The 26,178-nt window shown below is 49.8% G+C and overlaps 2 protein-coding genes across 12 annotated transcripts in view; both read left to right on the top strand.

Annotated features, from left to right (window-relative positions):
- The window catches only part of FRMPD3 (FERM and PDZ domain containing 3), a 60,889-nt gene extending 54,370 nt beyond the window's left edge, over window positions 1-6,519 (top strand). For all 11 annotated transcript variants that reach the window (XM_064427118.1, XM_064427113.1, XM_064427115.1 and 8 more), the window contains one exon: window positions 336-6,519. In XM_064427118.1, the coding sequence (XP_064283188.1) occupies window positions 336-3,205 (2,870 nt within the window). In that variant the 3' untranslated portion in view covers window positions 3,206-6,519. The remainder of the gene's footprint in view (window positions 1-335) is intronic.
- Window positions 6,520-14,063: 7,544 nt separating this feature from the next.
- On the top strand, window positions 14,064-26,178 carry PRPS1 (phosphoribosyl pyrophosphate synthetase 1). The gene is made up of 7 exons (XM_064427107.1): window positions 14,064-14,374; window positions 16,557-16,740; window positions 17,086-17,184; window positions 18,857-18,981; window positions 20,710-20,883; window positions 21,615-21,774; window positions 24,078-26,178. Exons 1-7 carry the CDS (start codon window positions 14,253-14,255, stop codon window positions 24,168-24,170), a joined length of 957 nt encoding a protein of 318 aa, XP_064283177.1. The 5' UTR covers window positions 14,064-14,252; the 3' UTR covers window positions 24,171-26,178.

The raw sequence follows: 26,178 nt of genomic DNA, 5'->3' as shown, positions 1-26,178 counted from the left end.
CTTGGTTGCCCTACTCACTATGGCAGAGTACCTGTTGCCCAATTTTCGTTCTTGTGCCAGACAAATCCCTATAGCTCTGCTACCACCAACAATGGAAAGCTTCACAGGATCTTTTCCTGGGCCAGAAGCTCTTGCTGAATTGAGCTATCAAGCCAGCTCCATGCTGACAAGTGATTTCCCTTACAAGCCTTAACTCTTAGTTGTGAGAAGTCGCAGAAGTTTCTCTAATGTGCCCTGCATTCCCGGGACCCTCCTGCTGCAAGGAGTTCCCCTCTCCTCCACACAGCACTGTGGTGTGAGGGTTGTTGTGGGGTTTTCTCTGTGTCCCTCCTCAGGTCTGATTGTCCTGGCTGCCATCACTCCTGAGTCATCCTTGGACTCTGGCCACGAAACGAACTCCTCGGAGCTGACCGATGTCTCGGAGATGGTCTCTGCTATGAAGCAGCATCAGAACGCAGCCTACTTCCTCACCCAACACATCAACAAAGACAACCTCCTGGCCAGGAAGGACTTGCCTTTCCGAATCCAGAGCTGTGCTGCCCAGGCTGTTCTCACCTCCCCCTACGCCCTGAGCCGCCAGGACCCCAGCCCCTCACTGAAGCCAGCCTTCTCCACCCAAAGTCCCAGCCTTACCAACTGCAAGAGCAAGCAGGAGCAGCAGCACGGGGAGCAGAGCTGCACCTCGGCTGCCCAGCCAGGCCTGACCCCCCAGCTCAGTGAGCAGAGCAAGGGGCCTTCAGTGCCAAGCTCTGAGGGCAAAGCTGCAGGTCACACAAAAGCTGCCTTTGAGGTATCTCTGCATGCCACAGCAGCCCCAAGCAGGGAGCAGGCACAGGATCTACAAGAGAAGATGCCCAAAGAGGTGCAGCCGGGCTCCAAGCTGCTCCTGGATCAGAAAAGCAGTGTAACTCCAGCCATGGCTTCAGCTGCTCTGCAGCAAGTGGCAAATGCAAAAGCCTCAGCTCCCCAAGTGGTATCAGCCTTAAAAGAAGAACAGAACATGAATGGTACCAGCAGCTGTGCATCAGCCAGCAGCAAGCCTCTGACACTTAAAGGAGGTCCACAAACTGCAGAGACATTATGCAACTGTCAGCAGCAGCAGCAGCAGCAAGTCTCTCCGCAGCAGCACTGTGAAGTTTCTCCAAATCCTAAGGAAGCTCCTGGCAGTCAGGCTGAAGCTTTCCACCTTGCCTCAGCAGGTGAGGAAATGATGTCCAGTAAGACTTTTGCCTCTAAAAGCTACCAGCAAAAAGTGAGTAGAGATGCTCCAGGAAAAGCTGCAAGCGGAGAGACAGGTCAGAAGGCAGGTGGGGAAGCCACAAGCCTCGTCTTGCAGAAACACTCAGCTCCTTCAAACCAAGGACAGAAAATACAACAGGAAAGCTCGGCCAAAGTCTTAAAAGCTGAGAGCAGCAATGTGCACTCTCCATCACCTGGTAGCACTTTCAGGAGCACCAGTGAGGAAGCCAAAGGGCCAATCCAGCTGGTGCCCAGATCCGAGAGCCTGCAGATTAGCACTGTGCCTTCCAAAAAAGTAGAGAAAGTCCTGGAGGTAACCCAACAAGATGCTGATGTCCCAGCTAAACCCAAAGCCCCCAAAGCTCCCTTCAGGCTTAGGAACCTGTTCTCTGCCACATTTCCCACGCGGCTGAAGAAGGAGACGGACGAGCGGCAGGCCCAGCTGCAGAAGGTGAAGCAGTATGAGCTGGAATTCCTTGAAGAGCTGCTCAAGCCAAAGAGCAAAGGTGACCTCCCGCCACAGGAGTACCTGCACCCGCCTGCCCCTGGGCGCTGCAGCTGCCAGCTGAGGAGCAGTCCCGTGCAGAAAGTCCCAGGGATGTCCAGGGAGCAAAGGCGTAGCTGTGACTGCAAGCGGATCTGCAGGGGAATGAGGCCACCCCCCAACCAGCTGGTGGTACCAGAGGTGGAGAGGAGAGGCAGGGATAAAGTCGCAGATGACCAGAAGCAGGTAGAAGCCATTAGGCTGACCAGCATGAGCAGCCCTTCCAAAGGCAAACGGATACGATCCACAAGTTTAGAGTCCCGAGAGAACCGGTCAGATCCAGAGAACGGCATGTCCTGTTTGACAACCTGCACCTCCCGCGGGGAGTGCATGGGTGCACCCCAGTACAGGAAGCTCTTGCGTCGCTACAGTGTCAGTGAAATAGATAAGAATGAAAGGACATCCTTGTCCTCTGACGTCTACCAGAACATCTACACAACCAAGCAGAAAGGCCCCCAGAAAGAGCCTGAGCCCAGCATCCTCTGTCCTGTTCTGAAGAGCAAAATCCAGGAGGCCTCTGGAGTGGCTGACCCCTCCTACGTCCAGATAGCACAGGACAAAAAGAACCAGAAGGGTTCGGCAGTGTTCTCTGTCCAGGAGGAGATGTACCCAAGTCCAGCTGAGCTGCGGGATGAAGACGTGGAGGATGAGAAGTGCTGCTCCATCCGGTACTGCTTCTACTACAGAAAATGCGATGTTGCAGATGATGGGAGCGAGAAGGATGAGCTGTCCTATTCCATCCCCATGCAGATACTCCCGGGAATGAAGCTGGACAATCAGATGGTCCCAGTCATGAGCAGGACTCTTCAGGTCCTTGACGCAACAGCCTGCAGCAGTCCCAATGAGAGCCAGACCCAGGAGATAGATTTAAGGACCTCCAGTTTTGAGGGGAGCTTGGCAAAGATCAACACCCTTCGAGGCCATGCCTACAGCTTCCCCAACGGGTTTCTGCAGGTGCAGCTGGACACCAACGAGCTCCTGACCATCCTGAGGCAGTGTGTGCTGAGCCCTGAGGTCCGGGACTGCAAACCCTACATCTCCCAGCTGGCTGAGTACAAGCAGGAGCTGGCCCTCAAGTTCAAGGAGTTCCGGGCGTCCTGCCGCCGCGTGGCCGCCGTCGACAAGAGTCCCACCCACATGCTCTCCGCCATCACGAGCAGCTTCCAGGTGCTAAGCAGCCTCATCGAGACCTTTGTGAGGCTGGTGTACGTCGTGCGCTCGGAGTCCCAGCGCCAAGAGCTGCTGATGAAGGTGGAGGAGGTGGTGAGAAACTACACCTTCCTCCTGAAGGCTGCCGAGGAGTCCACGGCCAGAACGCTGAGCCACCAGCAGACTGTGGAGCAGCTCGCCCGCCAGTCAGCCACGGTCGCCACGGTCATGAGCACCCTCACACGCTCCCTGAAGACGCTGATCAATAAGTAAAGCCAGCTGTGAAGACCAACAAGGCAGTGTGTGCCAGGCCATGCTCTCAAATCTCACAGGTCTGGTGAGGATGCGATGCCTGCAGGCCCACGTTGACCGGGGTTTGCAGTAGCCAAGACACTCTTTGATCTCTGCAGAATGCATGGTGGTGTTGGTGATGGGTTTGAAGGGTGAATTCGTGCCCTGTCACAATCTGTGCCATCAGCGGGTCCAGGGGCTCAAGCAGCTTCTCTGCTTGTTGTCCCACACTGGCTTGTTGGTGACAGTACTTGGGAGCTACAGGCACCCCATCTCCACACCAGTTTGGTTCCATGGGGTTCTGGACCTTGCAGAGACCAGAACCTTGCAGACCTTTGTCACAGTTTGTGGTGGGCCAGTGAGCTATCAGGAGCAGAGCTGAGATCTCCTGGCTTCATTTGGGCAGTCTGGAACCAAACCAGTGTCTTGCCACGTAAACAACTCTTCTGCCTCCAGGATCTTCCTGGCCCACAAACACAACATAATTAGCAGCAGAAGGGATCTCTGGGGTGCAAGCCCCTGCTGCTGTGCTAGGGCTTGGGAAGCAGGCCCAGCAGGGGCAGGTTGCCAGAATGCTGGCACAGAGCTAGGGCACCCTCCTGGGCTCTGCTCTCCCAGCCTAGGCCCCAGTGCTCTGGTCCTGAGCACAGGCACTGCCTCAAAGGCAAGGGCTTCATGCCTGCAGGTGGGGACAATCCAGAGCTACAGGACTGTCAGAGCGACCTCGGTGCCCAGAAGGTCACGGAGCAGATGATCTTGAGTGCCATCCCATGGCACACACAGGACCTGGGGATCAGGCCCAGCCAGCACAGGGGAAAGGCAGGTGCTGCCTGGCCAGCCTGGACTCCTTCTATGACAGGGTGACTCTCTGTGGGTGAAGGAAAGGCTGTGGATGTTGTCTGCCTAGATTTAGTAAAAAATCTAACACTGTGTTCTTCACTGTGTTCTTCAGCATTCTCCTGGAGAAGCTGGATGGATGGATGGATGGATGGATGGATGGATGGATGGATGGATGGATGGATGATGGATGGATGATGGATGGATGGATGGATGGATGGATGGATGGATGGATGGATGGCTGGATGGATGGATGGATGGATGCATGGATGGGTGGATGCATGGATGGATGCATGGACCCATTGAGTGGTGGGGAATGGAGTTAAATCCAGCTGGGGCCACCACCAGTGGTGTTCCCCAGGGCTCAGTGCTGGGGCCTGTCCTGTTTAGTATCTTTTGAGGACACCCTCAGTCAGTGTGCAGGTGACACCAGTTTGGTGGGAGCGTTGTGCTACAGGGCAGGAGGGCTCTGCAGAGGGATCTGGCCAGGCTGGGTCCACGGGCTGAGGCCAGTTGTGTGAGGGTCAGCCAGGTCCTGTCCTGGGTCACAGCAACCCCCTGCAGCTCCAGCTGGGCAGAGGGGCTGGAAAGTGCCTGGAGGGAAAGGCCCTGGGGGTGCTGCTCAGCAGCAGCTCAGCAGGAGCCAGGTGTGCCCAGGTGGGCAAGAGGCCACTGGCACCTGGCCTGTCCCAGCCATGGGGTGGCCAGCAGGACCAGGACAGTGACTGTCCCCTGATGGGCCCTGCTGAGCCACTCCTCAAATCCTGTGCCCAGATCTGGGCCCCTCAGGACAAGACAGACCCTGAGGGGCTGCAGCGTGTCCAGAGAAGGGAACAGAGCTGGGGAAGGGTCTGGAACACAAGTCTCATGAGGAGCAGCTGAGGGAGCTGGGAAGGGGCTCAGCATGGAGAAAAGAAGGCTCAGGGGGGACCTTCTGGCTCTGCACCACTCCCTGGCAGGAGGGAGCAGCCAGGTGGGGATCGGTCTGTTCCCCCAGGTAGCAAGAGACAGAATAAGAGGCTTCATGTTGTGCCAGGGGAAGTTTAGATTGGATGTAAGAAAAATTTTTTCACTGATGGTGGTCAGGCTTTGGAAGAAGCTGCCTAGGGAAGTGGTGGAGTCACCATCCCTGGAGGTGTTTAAAAGACCTTTAGTTGTGCCATTTGGGGAGATGGTTTAGTGATGCCCTTGGCAGTGCTGGGGGAGTGGTTGCACTCAATAATCTTAGATGTCTTTTCCAACCATAACAATTCTGCATTCCTCTTCTGGATGGCTGAATCCATGCTAGAGACCCTGCAAGGAACCCAGACTGATTGATCTGTGACCACTGCAAGCCAGAAGGTGGGCCAGCAGCTCCATGGGGGGAGACCACTGTCACACCATTCTCCAGAGGTTAGGTTCATGCCCCCAAGGCTCAGCCCAAACCCTCTCCTATTTCTTTTCACTGTGACCATCAGAGAGGAGCCCTGGATCAGCTCTGACCGTGAGTCAGGCAGGGCTGTCCTCCTTGCCAGGGTATTGGGTTCTTTTTCTGTCTTCACCAGGCTGACTGCCATGAGAAGCATTATTTAATTCTCTGAGGTAGTTATTTACTTGGAGTTGGGGTTTTTTGATTGCTTTGGGCTTTTTGTCTTCACTCCTAGGTGAATGGTAAAATGATTCCTAGTTGTGTTCCTCCCTATCCAAGGTTCCCCTCCTCCTCCCAGTCTAGTAACAGACACAATCAATGAGACAGCCTTAACTGGTGTTTCCCTGCAGCCACCCACCCTCCGACACAGAGCAAGGAGAGAAATGCAAGGTCACACATGGCATTGCCCTCACGCTGCCACCCTCTGCATTCTCGTCCCGCCGGGATCCCGGTGCCTGTCCCTGTCACCCCCTCTGGCTGGGCAGCAGGGCACAGCCCAGGCAGCTCGCCCCAGCCCCTGGGGATGATCAGGGATCCGTCGCTTCCCATCTCTATTATTTCTGATAAATATGCACATTGGAAATGTCTCGTTCTTCCATAGGAGCTATGGAAATGCACAAATGTGCTTTTAACGTGCGCATCCTCGGAGTGCAATAACCTCCCCTGGCCCGTGGCTGCCAGCAAGGCACGGAGCACCCTGCTCTGGGGCAGCCTCCTGATTTCAAGAACCATGTAGCAAATATCCAGTGGAAGAGCCAACTGGGACTTCAGTCCATGGTGGGCAAGGCCTGTTACAGTGCTGAAGGCTGACAGGGAGACGTGTTTTCCTTTTCCCTGGGAATTACCTAGTATGAAACTCTGAGTTTCTTCAAAGCTCCCCGTTATGCCTATATCATTCCTCCATAAATCTCTCAGTCTAATACAGAGGAAAATTTTTTTATTGTCTGTATATATTATATATAAATAAAAAAATATATGTTATATCTATACACAAATTTATGTCTTGTTTTACAAACAAGAAAGATTAAATATATTAATCTTAATATCCAAACTAGCATTTGTGTCTTTTTTTAAGAACTTTGTGGAAACGTGGCTATTCTTAGATGACCAAGACACTGTAAGCAAAACCTCCTATTTGTGTTGCTATAGAAATGCAGGTATCACAGACAGGTTTGAAATGAACTGTTTGACTTGCCAAGGTCACTTCTGTTTTGCTGATGGCTGTTCTAGTTTAATTCTCCCCCAGAAGGGGAAGGCAGCAGCAGTCACCCCTGCAGCTGGCACTGGGCACTGTGGCTGTGCTGGGACACCCTCCTGCCCTAAAGCTGGGGAGAAAGGGGGGATTTAAGAAAGCCCTGCCTGATTCCTTCCAGGTGAGCTTCCACTGACCAGCTCCAGTCTGTGTTTTCACCCAAGCCTTTCCCAGCTCCTCTGCCTGGGAAGAGGTGACAGTGTGGCCCTGCCATCAGTGGCCTGATGGCTCTGCTGCCCTCTGGGACTCTCTGGTGTGCCTGCAGGGAAAGCCCGGCAAAGCAGAATGCCAGACCAGGGCAGAATTCAGAGCCAGGCAGACAATTTCCTAGCTACAGATGATATCCAATGTGCACGTCTTTGCCTGGCACCATAGCTGCTCTCTGTTTATCAGGGAGGAAGGCGTTGATGTGTGTTCCCTCTACACACCCCAAAGCCTCCAGGAATTATAAAAGCCAAGTCTAATAAGGATCCAGCACAAAAAAAGCCCTATAGGAACTGGGTCATTCTCTATACGGGGGTTGAAGTGTTGTCTAAAGCAAAGGCGGCAGCACTGGAGACTCACACACGTTCTCTGTGCCTCCAGGCTCGTTATTTTAATCTGCATCTCACCATTCCCCATGCTGAACTAACAGTGACACTGAATGGCACAAAACCCACCTATTTATAAAGCTGGATATGGATCAAAACCATGGAAAAGCCAAGAGGTTTTCTAACAACCCCAGAGCCTGAAAATGTTATTGACAGCAGGCAGTTTAATGAGCGATTTCAGACTCGGTGCCTAGTACCATCTAGAGGGCAAGAAGCACAGCATCAGCATGGTGTTATTTGTACAGGGATGTTATCCACGAGCAGCCAGATGTCCCTCTGAGAGCAGAGGAGCTGGACTGGTACATTCCCTGCAGGAGGACATTGCTGCACTCCTCTCTTAGGTTCAGTCCCTGCTCTTGTTGGGGACTTGTAAATACTCTCAAAGGAAATTATCCAGGTAAAACGGTCTTGTTAATGGTTCTGAATCACAGCTATTTTTAAAAAATGCATCACAGTAGCACAGCACAGAGAATGAAAAGTGGTTTTTTGCCCCCAAATCTAGTTCCCATTTCACTGCCCATCTAGTTTATCTCCCTGCAGAGTGCCTGGTTCTCACTTAGCACCAACAGCTCTGCACCTCAAAGCCACTGTGCCCTGGGAAGTCAAAGCAAGTTAAAATACTGTGTGATAAACCAATTTTTCTGCATCCCCTCCCACCGGAGCCATCTGCCTGAGGGTGGCAGTTTGTGTTTGCTGCCCTTCAGCACCTTCTCAGAGCAAACCAGCAGTACCTGCCCTTCTCACGTTCCTTCCCCTGAGTGCTCTGCTGCAGCCTCACGGCTGGTGCAGATTTCCTCCAGGACCTTCCCAGCTCCCAGGTTCAGCCACAGCATGCACTCCCGGCCATCTGATGTCCCTGCATCCCCACAGTCTGCCTTCATCTCCCCTAATCTATGTCTGCTCTCAAGAAGTTCTCACCAAGGCTCTACCAGTGACTGTGGACAGAAAAGGAACAAAATTTGGGCCAGGCTGGTCCCTCTCATGCTCAGGAGACCAGCAGAGGATCTGGTGTGCTGGTTTTGGTTGGGGTAGAGCAGCTGGGTTAGGTTGTGTGCTGGGAGCAGGGCTGATAACCCAGGGATGCTGGAGCTCTCCCTGAGCAGGGGTTGCACACAGCCAGGGCCTGTCCTGCTCCTCACCCTCACCAGGGAGGAGCTGGGGGGACACAGCCAGGACAGCTGAGCCCAGCTGACCCCAGGGATACCCCAGACCTTGTGGCATCACCCCCAGCACACAAAGCTGGGGGAGAAGGAGGAAGGGGGGGATTCTGGGTTTGTCTTCCCAAGTAATTGATGGAGCCCTGCCTTCCTGGAGCACCTGCCTGCCATGGGAGGCAGTGGATGGATTCCTTGTTTAGCTTTGCTTGCTTGTGCAGCTTTTGCTTTATCTGTTCAGCTGTGTGGTGCTGCTTTGCCAGCTGAGGTTAAACCTCACTACCTGGCTGTCAGGGGTTAAAGTGACAAAGGCAGAGGCTGGAAAACCAGCAGGCCTCAAGCAGCAGTCCCAGGATAGGTTTTGTGTCTCCATGAACTTCGCTGGTCATTGTCAGCTGGAGACAACAACTGGGCACCATGGCTGAGAGCACTTTGAACTCTAATCCCCATGGTGGAGCAGTCACATTCTCCTGTCAGGATTTCCATCCTCTCCAAGGTCTTGGCAACACTACACAGGACTTGCAGGAGCCCCAGATACAACAGCAGAGTGAGATGAATAGCTGGGACCCACTGCTGCTTTCATCATGCCCAGGGGAGCTGGCAGTCAAATGGAAGTGAGTAATGTCTAAATTTTATCCTCATTTAAAGCACAGTGTCTGGACTCCTGTGTGAAATATCCTAATAAATTCCTCACGTGGGCAGTCACAGTGGGGCTGGGCAGGACACCTATGGCTTTCTGTGCACATGGGAGAAGCCTGCCAGGGAGCAAAGTCATCTCAGCCTATTTAATGCACCCAAACATGCCTCATATACACTAAAACAGTCTGGTTTTGTGAATATTAGGAAATTTTTCCAGAGGTTTTTGTGTCCTGCTCTGTAATCCCATGTCAGAGCAGACACCTCATCCCATTGCTGCACGACCTCCCAGGCCAGCCCCTGGCTGTCACCTGTCCCCCACATACAGACTGGATGGAGGGGGGTTCTGCAGCTGCAATATTCAAGTTATTAAAAAGCAAACAGCATGCCCAAAGCGGCAGAAATTCCAGTGCTGCCCCTCTGAGGTTTGTTGCCTGTGCCAAGTGCTGGTGAGCAGATGAAAGGGCTGGGGACATGCACTAGGTCAGGACGCTTTAAAATGCTTTACTAAATCCCACTTTCAAAAAGCACCTTGGAAATACTCCTAAATCTAATGAATATTCACCTCTTCCTAAAGCAAGACGGCTCATTCCTCATACTTTTACCTGGGCTTCTTAGAAAAGCACAGTCAAAAAAACTCGAGTGGAAAGAGCAGGATCACAAAGGGATCCTTTACAAACGATCTCTAAGCCTGTATGGGTTCCAGTGGAGACGTGGCAATACCATTTGTTTCCCAGAATTGTCACTTTTTCCCGATAATCGGTGTGCTTTTCCTTGCTGGGTGTGGTCCAGCGATGTCCTGTGTAAGTCTGGGAATATTTACAGTGCTAAGGGCGAGTACCATTCCTAAACTCTGCCCCTCTCTGCCTGCCCTCATGTCAGTCCCTCACCCCTTTGTGGTATCAAGTTTCAACCTCCCTCCCCTTTTTAGCCTCTACTTTTCAGCCTTCCAAACTTTTTGGGAATTTTTTTGTGGTTTGTTGTTGTTGGGGTTTTTTTGGTGGTTGGTGGTTTTTTTTTTTTTTTTTTTTTTTTGTTTTTGTTTTTTTTTTTTTCCTCAATCTCTACTTTCCTATCCATCCTCCAACCTTTTCTCTACCTCTACTTTTCTTTAGTTTTTTTTTTGACCTCCAATTTTTCCCGGCTTTCAGCCACCAAGGCAAAAGGGCAGAGCCCAGTGTTATTTCCACCGAGTGCCTTTCATTAACAGAACCGGCTGTGAGGCAGTGAAGTCACAAGGCAACAGAGCGAAATAACAACCCTCAGCCACAGGCTTTTTGCATGAAAATGTGCTCTTGATTAGTGGCTGGTGGTAATTGAGTGGCAATTGTATGCAGGAAAGTGCCAGGAGGGGGACGGGAGCTGCTTGTCTTGGTTGGCATCGCCATGAGATTTGATGCTGTAAATGTGCTGCTTGAAACTTCCTGGGAACTTCATTCTCAGCTCGTGACACACAAAGCTATTTCTGATTAATTGCACCTCCTTCGAATCAGACAAGTAAAACAGATTTTTCGGCTGTTTGTGTGTTTTCAGGTTGTCCTTAGTTGGATGCTAATTTAATTCACAATTTTCAGAACTTGATGGAACACAGCACCTCAGGCTATCAGCTTGTTCTTTCTACCTGTCCAGGCCAGCTTGTGCTTGTCCGTACTGTAAACCACAGGAAAATCGAATAAAATCCTTTAGATTGAAAGGAAATAATTCAATTTCTTGCATTTTGCTTTCAGAACGAGGCTCACCAGCTGCAGTGAGGTGCTTTAAGGTGAATAAGGACATCCACACAAGGGCTGAGACGCTCCAATGCACTTTTTTCATGATCTGTGACCATTTCCCTGAGCATCCTTTGACAGAAATCCTGACTCCGGAGCCAGTGCACATTTGGTTTTCAATGGATGCAAGCACAGTCTCTCCTTTCATCCCAAGAACCAGATAAACCTCTCAAAGCTGCTCCTCCTCGTCCCCGCACGGCAAAGCTCAAAGCCCAGCTGAGGAACCTCCCGAGCGAGTTTTTGGCTTTGTTTAACTTAGACTCTGGTGCATGGGGAGCTTCTCTTTAAGCAAATCCCCGAGGTTTTCCTGCTCCACGAGCTCGGGGAGTCGTTAGTCGGGTGGACTTTTGTCCTCCGAACAAAGCGCTGGCTGATCTACAAAGGAGCCTGAGCGAGGAGGGAAGCGGGTGGGTGTGAAAACACACCTGGCCGCCGGCTCAGAAAGGCAAAAATAGCTTTGATTTTACACAGAACAGGTTGCCAGTTCCTGGTTTCAGGATTCAGGATTTAGTTCCTTTTTTTGTTTTGTTTTGTTTTTTTTTTTTTGTCAGATTTTTCACTCTCCCCAGATGGATCTCTGAGGACCCTGATAGGAAAGCTGCCTCCAAACTCCTGTGGAGGGAAGCCCAGGCGGGTTCATCAATGAGAGGCATCATTTGCATGTTTAAATAAACCCTCTGCTGCCTTCAGCCTCAGGGCCCCGTGCCTGGGTCACAAATAAACCGAGATATTTCTATTTTCCGTGCCTGGGATGTTGGGGCACAGAAAACCCTCGTTCTGTATTCAATTACACGGGATTTAAAACAAAAATGAAGCAAATGCTTCATTCACAAAAGCAAGGTGTGCCCCACATCAAAGGCCTGGAGGCAGCAGCGAGTGGCTGCAGTGATGTGGATTTGGGGCAGAAGTGTGTCTGCTGGAAATCTGGGAGGTGTCCTCAAATCCCATCAGGCAGCCACTCCCCGGTGAAGTTTTCTTCACTGCTGAGATTAATTTTGTTTGCTAAGATGAGCAATGATTAGCAACAAATTAGAAGCAAAGGGCTGTGTTCGTCCTTCCCCCTCCCCTGGATTTGTTGCCTCAACGCTGCTACAGCTACACCAGAAAATAATCAAAATTACCAATATTAATATTCCAGTTCCATCGATGCCAAGCATGAGAATCGACATCTATTTTTATGCAGATGAATTCCAAATTTAATGGCACTGTACAGAGTGTTCTGGAAAGCCTCCTCCGAGTATGGCATTGCAGTCATTAATTTATGGGTCTTTGGGGATGGTGGCAGCAGCATCTGGGGCCAGGAGTTTTAAGAAAATAAAGAAAACATGGGCAGCCCCGCCCCCCCTTTGTGGATGATTTTTTCTACTTGAATTCTCAAGGACTCGAAGCAAATCAATGTCAAATTGACTGCAGAAGTTCACTGCCTCTCCTGAATTCAGGTAACACGAGTAGGAATTGCACAATTGCGTGAAAATTCCGAAGAAGCTGTCTGTGCTTTATTTTATACAGATAAATACATTTTCTGTATTTATATAAATGTGTCAGTCGTCCTCCTTTGCTTTGTGGGGGAAATCACAAGCACAGACAGGGAGTGCAGAGTCCCTGCTTGGTCTCATCATTACCCTGGACTTGCTGGTGTTGTGTCTGACAGAAACACAGAAAGATGAACAATTATCAATTCCTGCACTTTCTGTGAGGAACCACAGGGCCTTTTTATTTTTAAGGGGTTTGTAATAATATATACAAGCTAAAATTTGAGTATCATTTCCTTCAAAGTAGTGAAAGGTAATTTGAGATAATTAAGTCTTAGGAAAAGGACAGGACTATATTGGCCTATTAACAACTGGAGATGGGATCAGAAATTTAGAAGAATAAAACACTATAAAAATCACTTTGGTGGGGTTCTTGGGGGTGTCCTGTGCAGGGCCAGGAGTCAGGACTTTGTGATTCCCTCACCACCCAGGATATTCTATGATCAAATAATAGCCAGGTTTAAAGGCTAACAATCCAGATTTAAAGGGTAAAAACCCTTAAGCACAATGTTTAATTCCGCCAAAGATAAATTAATGTGCATAATGCAGTCACACACAAACCGATAATTCACAGAAGACTGATTTGGTGTTAGTCTGTAGTTAGTTACATACGTAATTATATGGATTTATAAGATAGATATATACATACACATATATGTATCCATCTTATATATACATTTATATATATATAATATATACATCTATATACACATACATATATGTACACAGATATATAGGCATATAGACATATATATACACATATATACATATATATGTGTGTATATATATAGATACATCCATATGTGAGTGTGTATATATATAATATATATATGAAATATATATACAATATATATTAAATATAAATATATATATTAAATATAAACATTATATATATTTTATAGATATCTAGATAGATATATATAGATAGATATATATATATAAATACATATAATCTGGTATGGAATTGGGTACAAAATGCCGACTATAAACATAAAACCCCTCAGGAATGAATCAGCCGCCAGGCGGGCTGCAGCCCTGACCCGAAACCAAAGCCAGCCTCGCAGGGCACGGCCGGCGGCCTCGGCGGGGCCCGGCGGTGCCGCAGCGGGCCCGCTGCCACCCGGTGTCACCCGGTGTCAGCCGGTACCGCCTCACACGCGGCCCGCCGGGTGACGCCAGCTCCGCGCAGCGCCGCGCAGGGCGGTGGGACGGAGGCGGCGGGCGCGGGCGCGGCGGCATGCTGAGGTACCGGCGGCGGCGGGCGCGGCGGGGCCGGGCTCGGGGCGCGAGCGGCGGCGGGCGCGGGGCGGGGGCCGCGGGCGCGGCGCGGACGGGCGGCACCGGGCCCGGGCCCACAGCCAGCCCCGCCGCGGGGCCGCCATCATGGCCGCCGGGGGGCCGCTGCACGCGCGCGGCCGCGCGCTCTGCCCGCCGCCGCCCTGGCCAATGGCGGCCCAGGCTGCCGCGCAGCGACCAATCGCGGCCCGGCTCCTGCCCTAGGCCCCGCCCCCGGCTGGAGGGCGCGCGCAGCTCCCCTTGCCCTCAAGGGGAACGAGGCGCGTCAAGCCGCGCTCCCTGCTGCCGCGCCGGGGAGCGGAACCCCGCCCCCTGCGGCCGCGCAGCCAATGGGAAGCGGCGGAGGGCGTGTCCTCGGGGCGGGGAGGCTATAAAGGGTCGGGGCGGTAGGCGCGAAAGGGTAAGATGGCGGCGTAGAGGCGACTGGTGTGACCTGTGCCCACCGTGCCGCGTCCTCGCAGGAGGCGGGCGGGTCCCCGCGCGGCAGCCGCGGGCGCTGCGTGGCGGAGCGACGAGGAGGGGGAGAAAAAGGGCGCCGGTGCCGCAGCCGCCGCCATGCCCAACATCAAGATCTTCAGCGGTAGCTCGCACCAGGACCTGTCCCAGAAGATCGCCGATCGCTTGGGCCTGGAGCTGGGCAAGGTGGTCACCAAGAAGTTCAGCAACCAGGAGACATGGTGAGGCGGGGCGGGGCGCGGCCGCACTACAGCTCCCGGCAGGCCGCGCGGCGCCGCGGCGCTGGGTACCGCGCGGCCTGCGCGCGGGGGGTGATGGGGGTTGTAGTTCGGGGGCCGTGCGGTCGGGCCCGGCTGCGGAGCTGCGCTCGGAGGCATCCCCGGAGCGCTCCCGCCGGGCCCCCGCTGCCCCGGAGCCCTCGGGTGCACCGTGCACGTCCCCCCGGGCAGAGCCGGGACGAGGCCGGGCCGCGGGAGCCGTGCGCGGCCCGGGCCGTGCCTGCAGCGGTCCCCCCCTCACGGCGCGGGCCCCACGCGGGCCCCACGCGGGCTTCCCCCGCCCCCTTTGGGCTCCCGCGCCGCCTTTGGGGCTCGCTCTGCACCCGGGGCTCGCTCTGCACCCGGGGCTCCTGGGCTTGGGGGGTGTGTGGCCCGGCCCTGTGGCGAGTGTTGGAGCCGTGCAGTTCGCCACCCGGACCTTGCCCCCTGCACCCCGGAGCCGCGAGCTGACGGGACGGCGCATCTCGGAGTTGACACTGATGAGGCTTTTTCCTGCTTAAATCTGAGCTCTGATGACTTGAGGCTTGATAATTCTGTGCTTAGCATGGAGCTGGTACCTTTAAACTTCTCTGAGGAGCTTCGGAGTCTTGGAAAGTACTGCTAGGATTCTTAAGGATGGAGAGGAGGCTCACAGCTCCGTGCGTCCCACGGTGCATTTGCAGTCACGCAGTCTGTTTCCCTCCAGCTTTGAAACCCAATGTTCGCCTTGCTTTGTGGGTCTGTGCTTTAAAAATCTAGCTGCCATCCTACGTAAAGCTAAAAAGGAGGTTTAGACTTGTTCAGAGCTCCTTAAGCTTGCTTTAGAGAATACACTACCCGAGTATACATCGCAGAGTAGAATATAAAGAGCCCTGATTGCTCCAACCCACTCCTTCTGGAAGCAGATTTTTTTTTCCATGAAAATCCAGGATGTACATGTGACATACAGTATTGTGTTTCTCTTACCATGGGTATCGACTGTGAAACCTCAGAGGTAGTACAAAGAGTTGTAGAGGAGTTATAAAAAGTTCTGTTTGATTTACAGCCCTTGCACTGTTCTCATTGTTCTTCATTAATTGCTCGTATCCATGTAGCTGGCTGGCCAGCAGGTTCCCATGACAGCAGGTAATGTGACTTGAAGACTTGAAAAACATCTTATTTACCCCAATAAACTGACAGAGGTGCCTCCCCAGAAGAGTAAGAGTGTTTCAACAGAGTAATTAGGTTTTTTGTACCACAAATATCTTAAATCACCCTAATATTGGAGGTGACACTTGGATGCTAAGTGCTGATAATCAGACAGTTCCCCAGCAGGGTTCTCATTGACAGAAACTCTCCATGAGAGATGGGTGCATCCTGTAAGTCAGGGGGTACTAAAGATGACAGCAGTGCACTGATGGATATTGAGCAGTGAGATCTAAACAGATAACAGTCATCAAAAAAAGTTAGAAGAAGAGATCTGAAAGGTCAGAGAAGGAAATGTCAGAATTGGAGCTCTACCTGAGGGGCTCTGTAAATGCAGTGGTTTCTTTCCCACTCTGGTGCAGGTGTCTCCATACGTGCACTGAGCTGGCATTGTGCTGCTGGCAAACAGGACCTTTGGCTTGTGTTCAGGCCCTTCATCAGCAGGGATTAGTGTGCACTGCATCCAGGAGAACATTAACCCCAGAAGCCTTTCCAGAGTGGAGGGCTGGAGTGCTGCAGTGCTGGAGCCCGGGATGGCTGTTAAATCTCAGTCTGATAATTGGCTGCAGTGTTGCTTTGGTAGCAGTTTGACCCCACTCTGGCTGGTGGCTGGCCACGCTCCTTGCTCCTTTGTGCACTGCCTCTTTTAGAGGTGGCTGTGCTTGTGGTTCCAGGGGAACAAGGCCTGCTCTGGGGTGTTTACATGCCCAGCTTGTGTTGAGATCAAGAGTACAGGCTGAGTGCTTTCAGCCTTACTGCCTAGACCATTAAATGTGATGAGTGAGCGCTGTAAAATAGCCACTGAGCAAATAAACAGCAGTGTTCCTGCTCAGCAGCCTTGATTATGTGGCACTGTCACCCCCAGGACCTTGGGGATGCAGTGCTTTGGTTGCTCTGCAGGCACAGGTAATGGCTGTGCTTTAATTTGTGCTTGGCTACAACTCTCTTCTCATGTTTCCAGCGTGGAAATAGGCGAGAGTGTTCGTGGGGAGGACGTCTACATTGTGCAGAGTGGCTGTGGGGAGATCAATGACAATCTGATGGAGCTCCTCATCATGATAAATGCCTGTAAGATTGCCTCAGCCAGCAGAGTCACAGCTGTCATCCCCTGCTTCCCTTATGCCCGGCAGGACAAAAAGGACAAGGTAAGGGATGTGGTAAAGGTTTCTGCAGGGAAGATGAATGCACACCTTGAAAGTCTTGACTGCTGGAGAGGATTTAAATGAAATTTTGGCGCCTCCTCTGAATATCCAATCTCCCTTCTGTTTATTAAACGTCGGGATATTGGACTGCAAAATGATATTTTCATAAAGATCTAGTTCTTCTTGAAAATATACTAAAGTCTAATGACTAGCTGATGAGAAGATGCAATGTTAATGAGTGCTCCTTTTAGTAACTGCTTGTGAATCACTGCCTGGAAGCAGAAGGCTGACATCTTGATGAAGGAGTTGAACTTGTCTTATACTGTCTCTTTTTTTTTCCTGTACCAGAGTCGAGCTCCAATCTCTGCCAAGCTGGTTGCAAACATGCTGTCTGTGGCAGGTGCAGATCACATCATCACCATGGACCTGCACGCATCTCAGATTCAGGTAGGAGCAAAAATCAGGAAGGGGCTTAACCAGTTCCAGTCTGAGCCTCTTGACAGCTTTGCAAGCTTTCCAGTCATCTGCTTTTTGGGATACTGCAGTGATCAAGGCTTGGGAATTTGGGACTGGATGGGGAGGTGGGTAACAGGTTAACCTGTAGATGAAAGTATAGTTGTTCTTCTTCAGACTGAGTGTATTGAGTCTTGGGTAAGTGAGCTAGTAAATGATCAGTACAGCTCTGTTGCCACACAGTGACACTGTTTGTTCTTCACTAGACCTTGGAGGAATGTGAGATGGAGAGTGTCTTTAAATTCTGAGCAGAGCTTTCTGGTACTTAGTGTGTTGTCTTGGAGCAGTGAGCAGTTAGTTCTGCCCTCAGGTGTCCTGGCACAGCTGCCTTTGTGGGTTTAGTTGCTCAGACAGTGATCTGATAGTCTGCCTCTGGCAAGATGGGCATTCCCACTTGTGGGATTCATTCAGTGCCACCCTCCCACACAGGCTGGACTTGGTTCTCTCCCAAGCTGGTAGTGAATTGAAAATCATTCATAGGCTTCGTTGGCTTATGGACAAAATACCTCACAGACAAACTAAAGTCTTGACTGGGCTGTGTAAGAAAGCTGGCAGGAATATTTCTCAGGGAGAGGAGAGGCTGCAAGCTCAATTTCATCTTGTTTTTCCCTACCTTGGGCAAGTGCTCAAGACCAAGAAACCAGCCCCATAGAGCTCAGAGGGGTGAGGCAGAGGGAAGGATGTCTGTTGTATTGCTGCAAAGGGTAAGGTAGCTCCTGCCTGCTGAAGTCAGTGGGCTGGCTGTTGTCTTAACAGTTGGAAGTGCAGTCATTCACACTTCAGTATGATTTGCCCAGAAATGCTGTCTCGGATGAAAAAAATCTGTAGGGGCACAGCTGAGAAGGCTCAGAGCATGAAATAACTGAACCCAAGGAGCTCCCCTCTTCCTGCAGGGCTTGGAATTGGTGTGACTGAAAGGGCTGACCTGGCACCAGCAGCAGTGATGAGATTTAATGGGATCATTTGTGCATATGTGCTTCCAGCATCTGGCTGGTTTCAGCCTGGTTCCTGCAGCTGCTGTGTTGCTGAGCACAGAAGGAATGATGGTGAGAAGGGTCTGCTACCCTGTACCTTGAAGCACTCCTCAGGAGTAGCTGCCCCTCACTCTCCTGCCTGTTTACTCCAGGGTTAACTTCTGGCATTTAGTGACCTCTGAGATTTGGAGAAATCTGCAGGGTCACTGGAAAGGTATGGAACCAGCTGCATTAGTTTAAAGACAGATGTTACTCCAGCCTGTTTTGTAGATGTGAACAGTTTGGGTAATGAGCTTTAAAGACTGACTGTAAACAGGCAGCCAGCTGCTCTGGAAATGAGTGCATTTGCTGCAGGCTTTCTGCAGCCCCCAGGACAGAACTAGTTTCATTTTGTGGAGGTGTTAAATATAAAGTGTTATTTATGCTGCTGAGCTATTTCTGGCTCTGAAGACTTCTTACATTACTATTCTGTGTATCCCAAAGACTACTGCCCTTACATCAAGGGAAGTAAAAAGGAAAGCTGAAAGCTGTGGAAGGGTGATGACTCCATGCCTGATGATACAGGAGGCTTCCTACAACTGTTTCTGGAATGGGACTTTGAGCTACATCTGTTCCTGTTGTCTTCCTTGCAGGGTTTTTTTGATATCCCTGTTGATAATTTATATGCCGAGCCTGCTGTATTGAAATGGATCAAAGAGAATATTCCAGAGTGGAAGAACTGCACCATTGTTTCACCAGATGCTGGTGGAGCCAAGAGGTGAGCTGTCAGACAGGTAGCTTGAGATGCTGCTTCTGTGTCTCCTTCAGTTCCTAAGAATACTTGTGACTCTATTTTTAAAACATGTTCCTTCTTTCAGTCTGCCTTCTCTCAGACAGTCTGGGACAGCTGGTGAAGAGTGGTCACATATTTTTCCTAGGGAATGTTTAGAGTGTTTCTTGGGCTACAGGGAGGATTTAATAGCTTCTAGAATCACAGCTGCATAGGTAGGAATTGCACAACAGCTACCTCCCTTGGACTCAAGCAATTTGTACAAGGGTGTTTATGCCAACTGAAGGAGGAAACAGTGTAGCTTACACCCCTATGCCAAGGCAAGCTTACTGATGATGATTAATGATAATTTTTATCCAGGCTGCTTTCTTTGCAGAATTAAACTTAGTCTGTTGAGGCATCTTCTTACTTTATTACCCTGGATTTGAATATCTAGCTGTGGTTTAAGCCTGCTGCCTCTCCATGTTCCCTGAGAACGAGGAAGATAGATGGTTCCTTTCCAAAAAGCAGCAGCATATGCTATAGCACATTTCTATTTTGATAGCCTTACAATCTCCCATCTCCCTGCAGACAAACATGCCAGTTTGTGTGCAGCCCAGAATGTTCTCAGAGGCTTTTTAGGAGAAACTAGGCTGTTCTTGATGCTTCTGTCTGAGGGCTACATGTGAACAGTAGAGGGACACAGATGTATTCTTTAATCCAGGGCTGTCACACCAAAATGTTGGTGGGTGCTGCTCTGATTGACATACATCTCAGAATGTTTGAAGTGATGTGTTGCAGACAGCCAGGAGACACTGACACTGTAGGTCACTCACTGTATGTCTTCTGTAGCTTTGCTGTGGTCCATGGATTGGGCAAGACCTCCTGTACATTCAGCTATTTCTGTAGCTTGTTGCATAACACAGTGTATGAAGTGCCAAACCAGCCAGATATAATCTGACTCATGAAAAAATCTGCTCAAAAGCCTCTTATACTGAGATGTGTCGATCTTGGCTGGTGCAGTATTTTCTGGAGATACAAAAAACCAAATACTTTAGTTTAGTTTAACAGTCTTGTGTAAGACCACCAGGATAAGTCTGATGTAGTGGGGCTAAGAGTCTTACTTTCCTCAAGTGATGAGTTTATTGGGGGCATGTGTGTGTTACTCCTTCCACTCTTAATGCTTTTAAACTCTTTACTGTTCATCAGTATCAATATATAAGGTTAAGATCCCTCTAGTAAGGTTGCTCTGCAGTCACTTTAATGGAAATAAATGTGAGGTGTGTATTAGAGTTTCCTGGATGTGTAATCCTGTGCCAGTGCTTGTGTGTATGATGATTGAGTGCTTACAGGAGTGACAGTACAGCCCTGTCATAGCACAACTTAAGCCTTTCCAGTGTAGTGTTACAAAGATGACAGCTTTCCAAGTGTTTGGATCACTTCAAATTTGCTGACCTTGCTGGTTAAGATTTGTTTTCAGCTTAAATGCAAATTAGTTTATAGTGGTCATGATGAAAGATGAGATCTATTTGCTGTCACTGAGAGAGATTAGATCAGAGGTTGCAGTTTAGCTGCTTGAAGGGAAACCAAGGTGGCAGAGTGCCTTCTATTAATTGCTTGGGAACAGTAGCAGATGTGGTGACAGCTCCTCTTAGTGCAGCGTGTTTGATATGGAAAGAGCTTTGACTGAGCTGCTGAGTGGAGCTAAGTGCTGTTTGGGGACTGTTCTCTCTTCAGAGTGACCTCCATTGCAGATCGGTTGAACGTAGACTTTGCCCTCATTCACAAGGAGCGCAAGAAGGCCAACGAGGTGGATCGCATGGTGCTGGTGGGGGACGTCAAGGACAGGGTGGCCATCCTGGTGGATGACATGGCAGACACGTGTGGCACCATCTGCCACGCTGCAGACAAGTGAGTGGGGCTGACTGCTGCCTTCCTAACCCGGGAGCCTGCTCCCAGTGAGCTCTGGGTAATGGGTTGAGCAGGGTGTTTGCATGACAAGTTTCACAAGGCTTGTGCAGTTCCTTGATTGTTCATGTCATACAAAATAAGGAAAAAAACCCAGTAAAAGTTCTTGCAGTGGGAATAGGTAGAAGACCATAGTGTCTCTTTTCTTTCCCTGAGCTGAAAATGGACCTTCACTCACCATGCTAGGTACAACTAAGTGTTGTCTGGTCCATCAGCTGGTTTTGTATTAGAATGATATCAAACTTTGATATCATTCATGCCTTTTACACTAGAAACAGCAACATATGCAAGAGGGATAACTGTTAAGTACAGTACTAAAAATTAGCACGGTATTTCATACTGTATTAAATACAGTATTAAAGTATTAACACAGTATTTAATATCTGCTACCTTGTGTAAGCAGAAATTACAAGGGTGATTTGTATGATCTGTTCCAAATATTCCAGAGCTAAGAACAATGGGGTTTTTTCAGTGTGTGCTTTGCCTGTGGTGCATTTCATGGTACTTGTAAAACTGTTTATTTTCCCCAAGTCAGTAGAGTGGGGGAATCAAAGGTAACCCATTCCCTAAGCACATGGTGCTGTCTCCAGTCATGCTTACCATGTGCCCTGCTCATATGTCAGCTTAATATTTGCTGAGAATTACTCATCCTTCTCCTTTACTCCCCCTTGCAGGCTCGTGTCAGCTGGAGCCACCAAAGTTTATGCCATCTTAACTCATGGGATCTTTTCTGGGCCAGCAATTTCCCGGATCAACAATGCCTGTTTTGAGGCAGTTGTAGTCACAAACACAATACCCCAGGAGGACAAGATGAAGCAGTGCCCTAAAATCCAGGTGAGCATCTATTTTCTGTCACTCCTGGGGGGTGGTAGCCTTGTCTGTTCAGCTGTTGGGGTGAAAATCCCACAATACTGTGTAGTGCTGACAGTGGTTCTGTTGGTACTGCCATCAGTGTTGCCTAATTCTCTTGGCCCTATTGCTGTGGGGTAACAGACATGTTACACTGGTAGAAAGCAGCTTCTGTTGCAGCTCATTTCAAGCAGTTCATAAAGGAGCTTTTTTCTCAAGGCTTGTTTTGCCTAGATCAGGTGTCTGATTTAATGGGGCCACGATGTAGGCAAGTAGTTGGATGTGTGCCCTTTGGAGGAGTGATGTGCTGATGATGGGCAATGCTGAAACAGAGGTAGACAGGAGCTTCTGATGTAGGTGCTGACAGCTTTGTGGTGTATCTGTCACTTTATGCCCAGCCTTTGCCATCCATATGAAAACTAAAAGCTGATAATGAGCCCCAGAATCTGCTGTTCAGCCAGTTCTCAATCCTCTCATCCAGTGTACAGTTCTTGAGTTTTGCCTGTGAGGATTTCATGACAGACAGTGTCAGAAGCCTTGCTGAAGTTGACAATATCCACTGCTCTCCCCTCACCCACCCAGGTAGTTGCTTCCTCACAGGTGATCAGGTTGGTGAAGCATGATTTGCCTTTGGTGAATCCATGCTGACTATTCCTGATCATGTTCTTGTCATCCATGTGCACAGAGATGGCCTCCAGAATGAAGGGCTCTGTCACCTGCCCAGGACTGATGTGAGACTGACCAGCCAGTAATTCTGGGTTGTATTTCCTTTTTCCAGTCCTCAGGCACCTCTGCTGATCTGCAGAGCCTTTCAAAGCTGATCCTGAGTGCCTGGCTCTGAGGTCTGCCAGCTCTCTCAGTACTCATGAATCCCATCAGGGCCCATGGACTTGTGGATATCAAGTCTGGCCAAGTGTCCTCTAAGCCATCCTCCCTAAGGAAGAGTCCTCCTTCCAACGTTTCCTTACCCAGGTCTCCTGTTTGTCAGTGCAGACTGATGCAAAGAATGTGCTCACTAACTGCCTTCTCTGCATCCTTTGTCACCAGGGTCCCCTTTCCCTTTAGGAACAGGCCTGCTTTATTCTTAGGTTTTTCCAAATACATCAATAACAAAAGGAAAACATTCTTGTTGTCCCTGATGTCCTTTGCCAGATTTAATTCCAGATGGGCCTTGTCTTCACAGCACCAATATCCAGGACACAAGCATTTGGAGGAGCTCTGGCACTGCTCACACTCAGCCAGTGCTGTGGTGTGAGTGTAGAGGCTTCCCCACTGCTGGGCTGCTGGTGACAGGGAAGCTGAACTGGTTGAAGCTGCAGTCAATTTTAAGCTGCTTTAGGAAATATGTTATAAGCTGATTCAGGCTGCTGTTGGGTTGCATTTCTTTCAGCACTAACTTCTGAATGACCCTCCTGCAACGTCTAAAACATCTCTGGTGTTTCACCTTGTTTCCAGGCTCCACACAGCAGCCAGTGTAGGCAGAACGTTAAACTGGCAACCTCTGTGTCAGTAGCTGTAGCCAGAGATTGCAGTGGGGCAGTTTTCCAGGCTCTCCTTTAATACCTCACATTTACACGCTGGTGTCTGATGCTGAGGAGCACAGATGAAGGATTTGTCACAAGTCTCAGGCTTTACTCTGCAGCTTGTTCATTTTTCCCTCCATTCAGAGACAAACTACCTAGAAGATAAAAAAAATATTAGCTATGATTTTCACTTGGTTTCCTTAATGCAGCATGAATAAAGTGAGTCTTACTCGACTACATATGTTGAAATGCTTTAGCTGTGGGCATTCAGAGCTGGGATTTGGCTGAGACTCAGCTTTCCCTCCTGGTACCTTCCTGACCCCACCAGATGGAGCCAGCACAGCGCCTGGGAGCGGAGCTGCAGCACAGCAGCTTCATCTCTCAGACTGCTGGCAGCAGTGGTAAAACCTCTTGGCTCGAGGGAAGTGATTTCATCGTGATTTAGACTGCCCTAACTTCTCTGCACAAAGTGAATCAGGGAGTCCTGTGGTAAACAGATTGAGCCTAGGGAGTCTGAGCAAAGCAAGGCAGCAGCAGACTGTAACTCTTACAGACCAACTAGAATATTTGCAGTGCTATTTGTAGGGTATCTTCTGGCTTAGATGTAATTAAATCCTAATCCTCTGTAGAAGTAATTTATCTGCATCTGGCATGTTAAAATGTGGGTGATGAGTTTATTCTTCAGGTTGTCCTTGACTTCCCAGCAGCTCTTTCAGGCTTGATGCCTTTTCTCAATGGCACTGATGCATCTTTCTTCCCTTCCAGGTGATTGACATCTCAATGATCCTTGCGGAGGCCATCAGGAGGACTCATAATGGGGAATCTGTTTCCTACCTATTCAGCCATGTCCCTTTATAACAACAGATGTCAGCTGCTGCTTGTATGGCTTTTTTTTTTTTAAACCAAAAGTTGTTCAGCTTGTTGTAAAGTTCAGTAGAAGACTCTGCTTGTTCCAGTGCAGTTCTCCACATCTCCTGCTTAAGTCAGTCTTACTGGCTCTGTTCCCAACACTGGGATGCTGGAGGGGGAAAGCTCATCTTTGTAACAGCAACTCCACCAGCACCCCGTGCCTGGAGCTGATCAGTAGCACTGACTCCATTCTGCAGGTCTGTGGAGAGCAGGACTGACACATGGCTAATTGCCACAATTATTTTGAGGGGGGGAGGGAGAGGGTTTGTCTGTGGGCAGGGTTAGATGATCTGGCATGTGCACCCTAAATTGTTTGGGAAGTAGAGCTCCCTAGGACATGTTGATCTGGATCTACAGCAAGAGCCCAAGAGACTGCTGGCTGTCTTACCACTCTGTACCTGACAGAGCCCCTGGGGAGTGGTGGGGAAGGCTTATGTCTTGGCCAAGCTTGACCCTTGCTGAAGCCCTGGGAGACACCATGGGGGTGGTTCTGCTACAGCTTCCTCCCATAGAAGGAGATCAGTGTAGCTTGCAAACTTGAATTCCTCTTAACTGTTGGTGAAATTAAATGCCCTTTAGTGCACTACACAGCACAGTGAGGGTGAGAGCAGAGTCTGTGCAGTGCTGAGTTAGCTTGGGGGGAAGGTGCATCCTGGATGTTCTTTTCCGAAGGCTCTGACATACAGAACTTGTGGTGGTTGTGTGTTTTGGTTTCTAGTGCAGGCTAAAACCAGCTTCTCAATTTCACAGCTTCCTGTTAGCCTTGCTAGCTAACTAGAGCACTGCTGTCATGTGCTGCACTGCACCTTGACCTGCCGTGCAACCCCCTGACCCTTTTTTTACCAGTACAGTAGTAAACAGAGCCTCCATCCAACAGCAGCAGGGTTGTTGCATATAGCAAGTGCCTGCTCAGATGCTGGGGTGACCTGAAACACAACAGCTTTGTGTCCAGCTGGCTCAGCCTCTCACTCACTGCCTGTTACAGTCCTGTTATCCTGGAAGTTACTGCCACATTGTCCTGCTCGCTGTCTGCCTTTCCTTGAAAGCCTTGCTTCTTGCAAAATACATAAAGCCAAGGAGCACTGCAGGTTGCAGGACAACAAAACCTGAAGGAGCCCTTGGAGTGGGTCTGATGCTTGCCAGGAGTGTTTATGGCAATGGGTTGAAGAGGCTGGTGATACATAATACTAGCAGAACTGCAGATTTAACACCAACCTGACAGGCCACAAAGTGCCTGAAAGAAAAAGACCAAAACTAGAGCTGGCTGAGGCTCTTGGATGTAATAAGTATCATCTGAAACTTGAATACTTTGAAAACGTACCAGACAATCGTAAGGTAAACTGCTAAGTCTCTCTTGAACTCTTACGGTTTATAGACCAAACTGTTTTATTCTGGTTTTGTTTTGGTTTGGGTTTTTTGTTTGGTTTTTTTTTTCTTCTTTTTTTTTAATAAGCACTCCTTTTTTATTTGTTTTTGAGCTGGAGGAAGGGAAAAAGGGAAAAGAAGGAACTTGAAATTACTTTCTAGAGTAACCAGCATGGCTTTGAGAGGCTGGGGGCTGGGGTATAAGTGAAAGATGGGGAACTAACTGAAAGATGAGGTTAAAATCTAGGGAAGTACTTCTTTAGTTGTGCCTTTTACTGAAGACTTCTCTCCCTTCCTAAACTCCTGTCCTGTGGCAACATTAACACTTCTATTAGTGTAGAGCTTTTCTTTTTGTATAAGAATTGGTGTTTGTCTGGAAACTGTGCATCTCTTGCTTCTTTGCTTTGCATCCTGCACTGAGCTCTCCTGAGAGTCTGTGATCCACCTCCTGTACGGGAGCCCCTGCTGCCATCCTGCTGCTGCTCTGAGGGCCCAAGGCCAGGACAGCACAGCAGCGCTGGGAGGATTTTCAGCAGCATTTGTGTTTAAAGTTAAGACCTGATGAAGGAATTAAACTTTTATTTAAAAACCA

This window comes from Passer domesticus, chromosome 7 (assembly GCF_036417665.1).
Source record: "Passer domesticus isolate bPasDom1 chromosome 7, bPasDom1.hap1, whole genome shotgun sequence".
In the NCBI taxonomy this organism is placed as follows: Eukaryota; Metazoa; Chordata; class Aves; order Passeriformes; family Passeridae; genus Passer; species Passer domesticus.
This window is presented reverse-complemented; position numbering and strand designations above follow the sequence as displayed.

What these genes read in the sequence shown, in the direction of transcription:
- PRPS1 (XM_064427107.1), top strand. Translation starts at nt 14,253, where the DNA reads ATGCCCAACATCAAGATCTTCAGCGGTAGCTCGCACCAGGACCTGTCC. An exon ending in GGCAGGACAAAAAGGACAAG is followed by an intron (nt 16,741 to 17,085) that starts GTAAGGGATGTG and finishes TTCCTGTACCAG; the next exon opens with AGTCGAGCTCCAATCTCTGC. An exon ending in ATCTGCCACGCTGCAGACAA is followed by an intron (nt 20,884 to 21,614) that starts GTGAGTGGGGCT and finishes TCCCCCTTGCAG; the next exon opens with GCTCGTGTCAGCTGGAGCCA.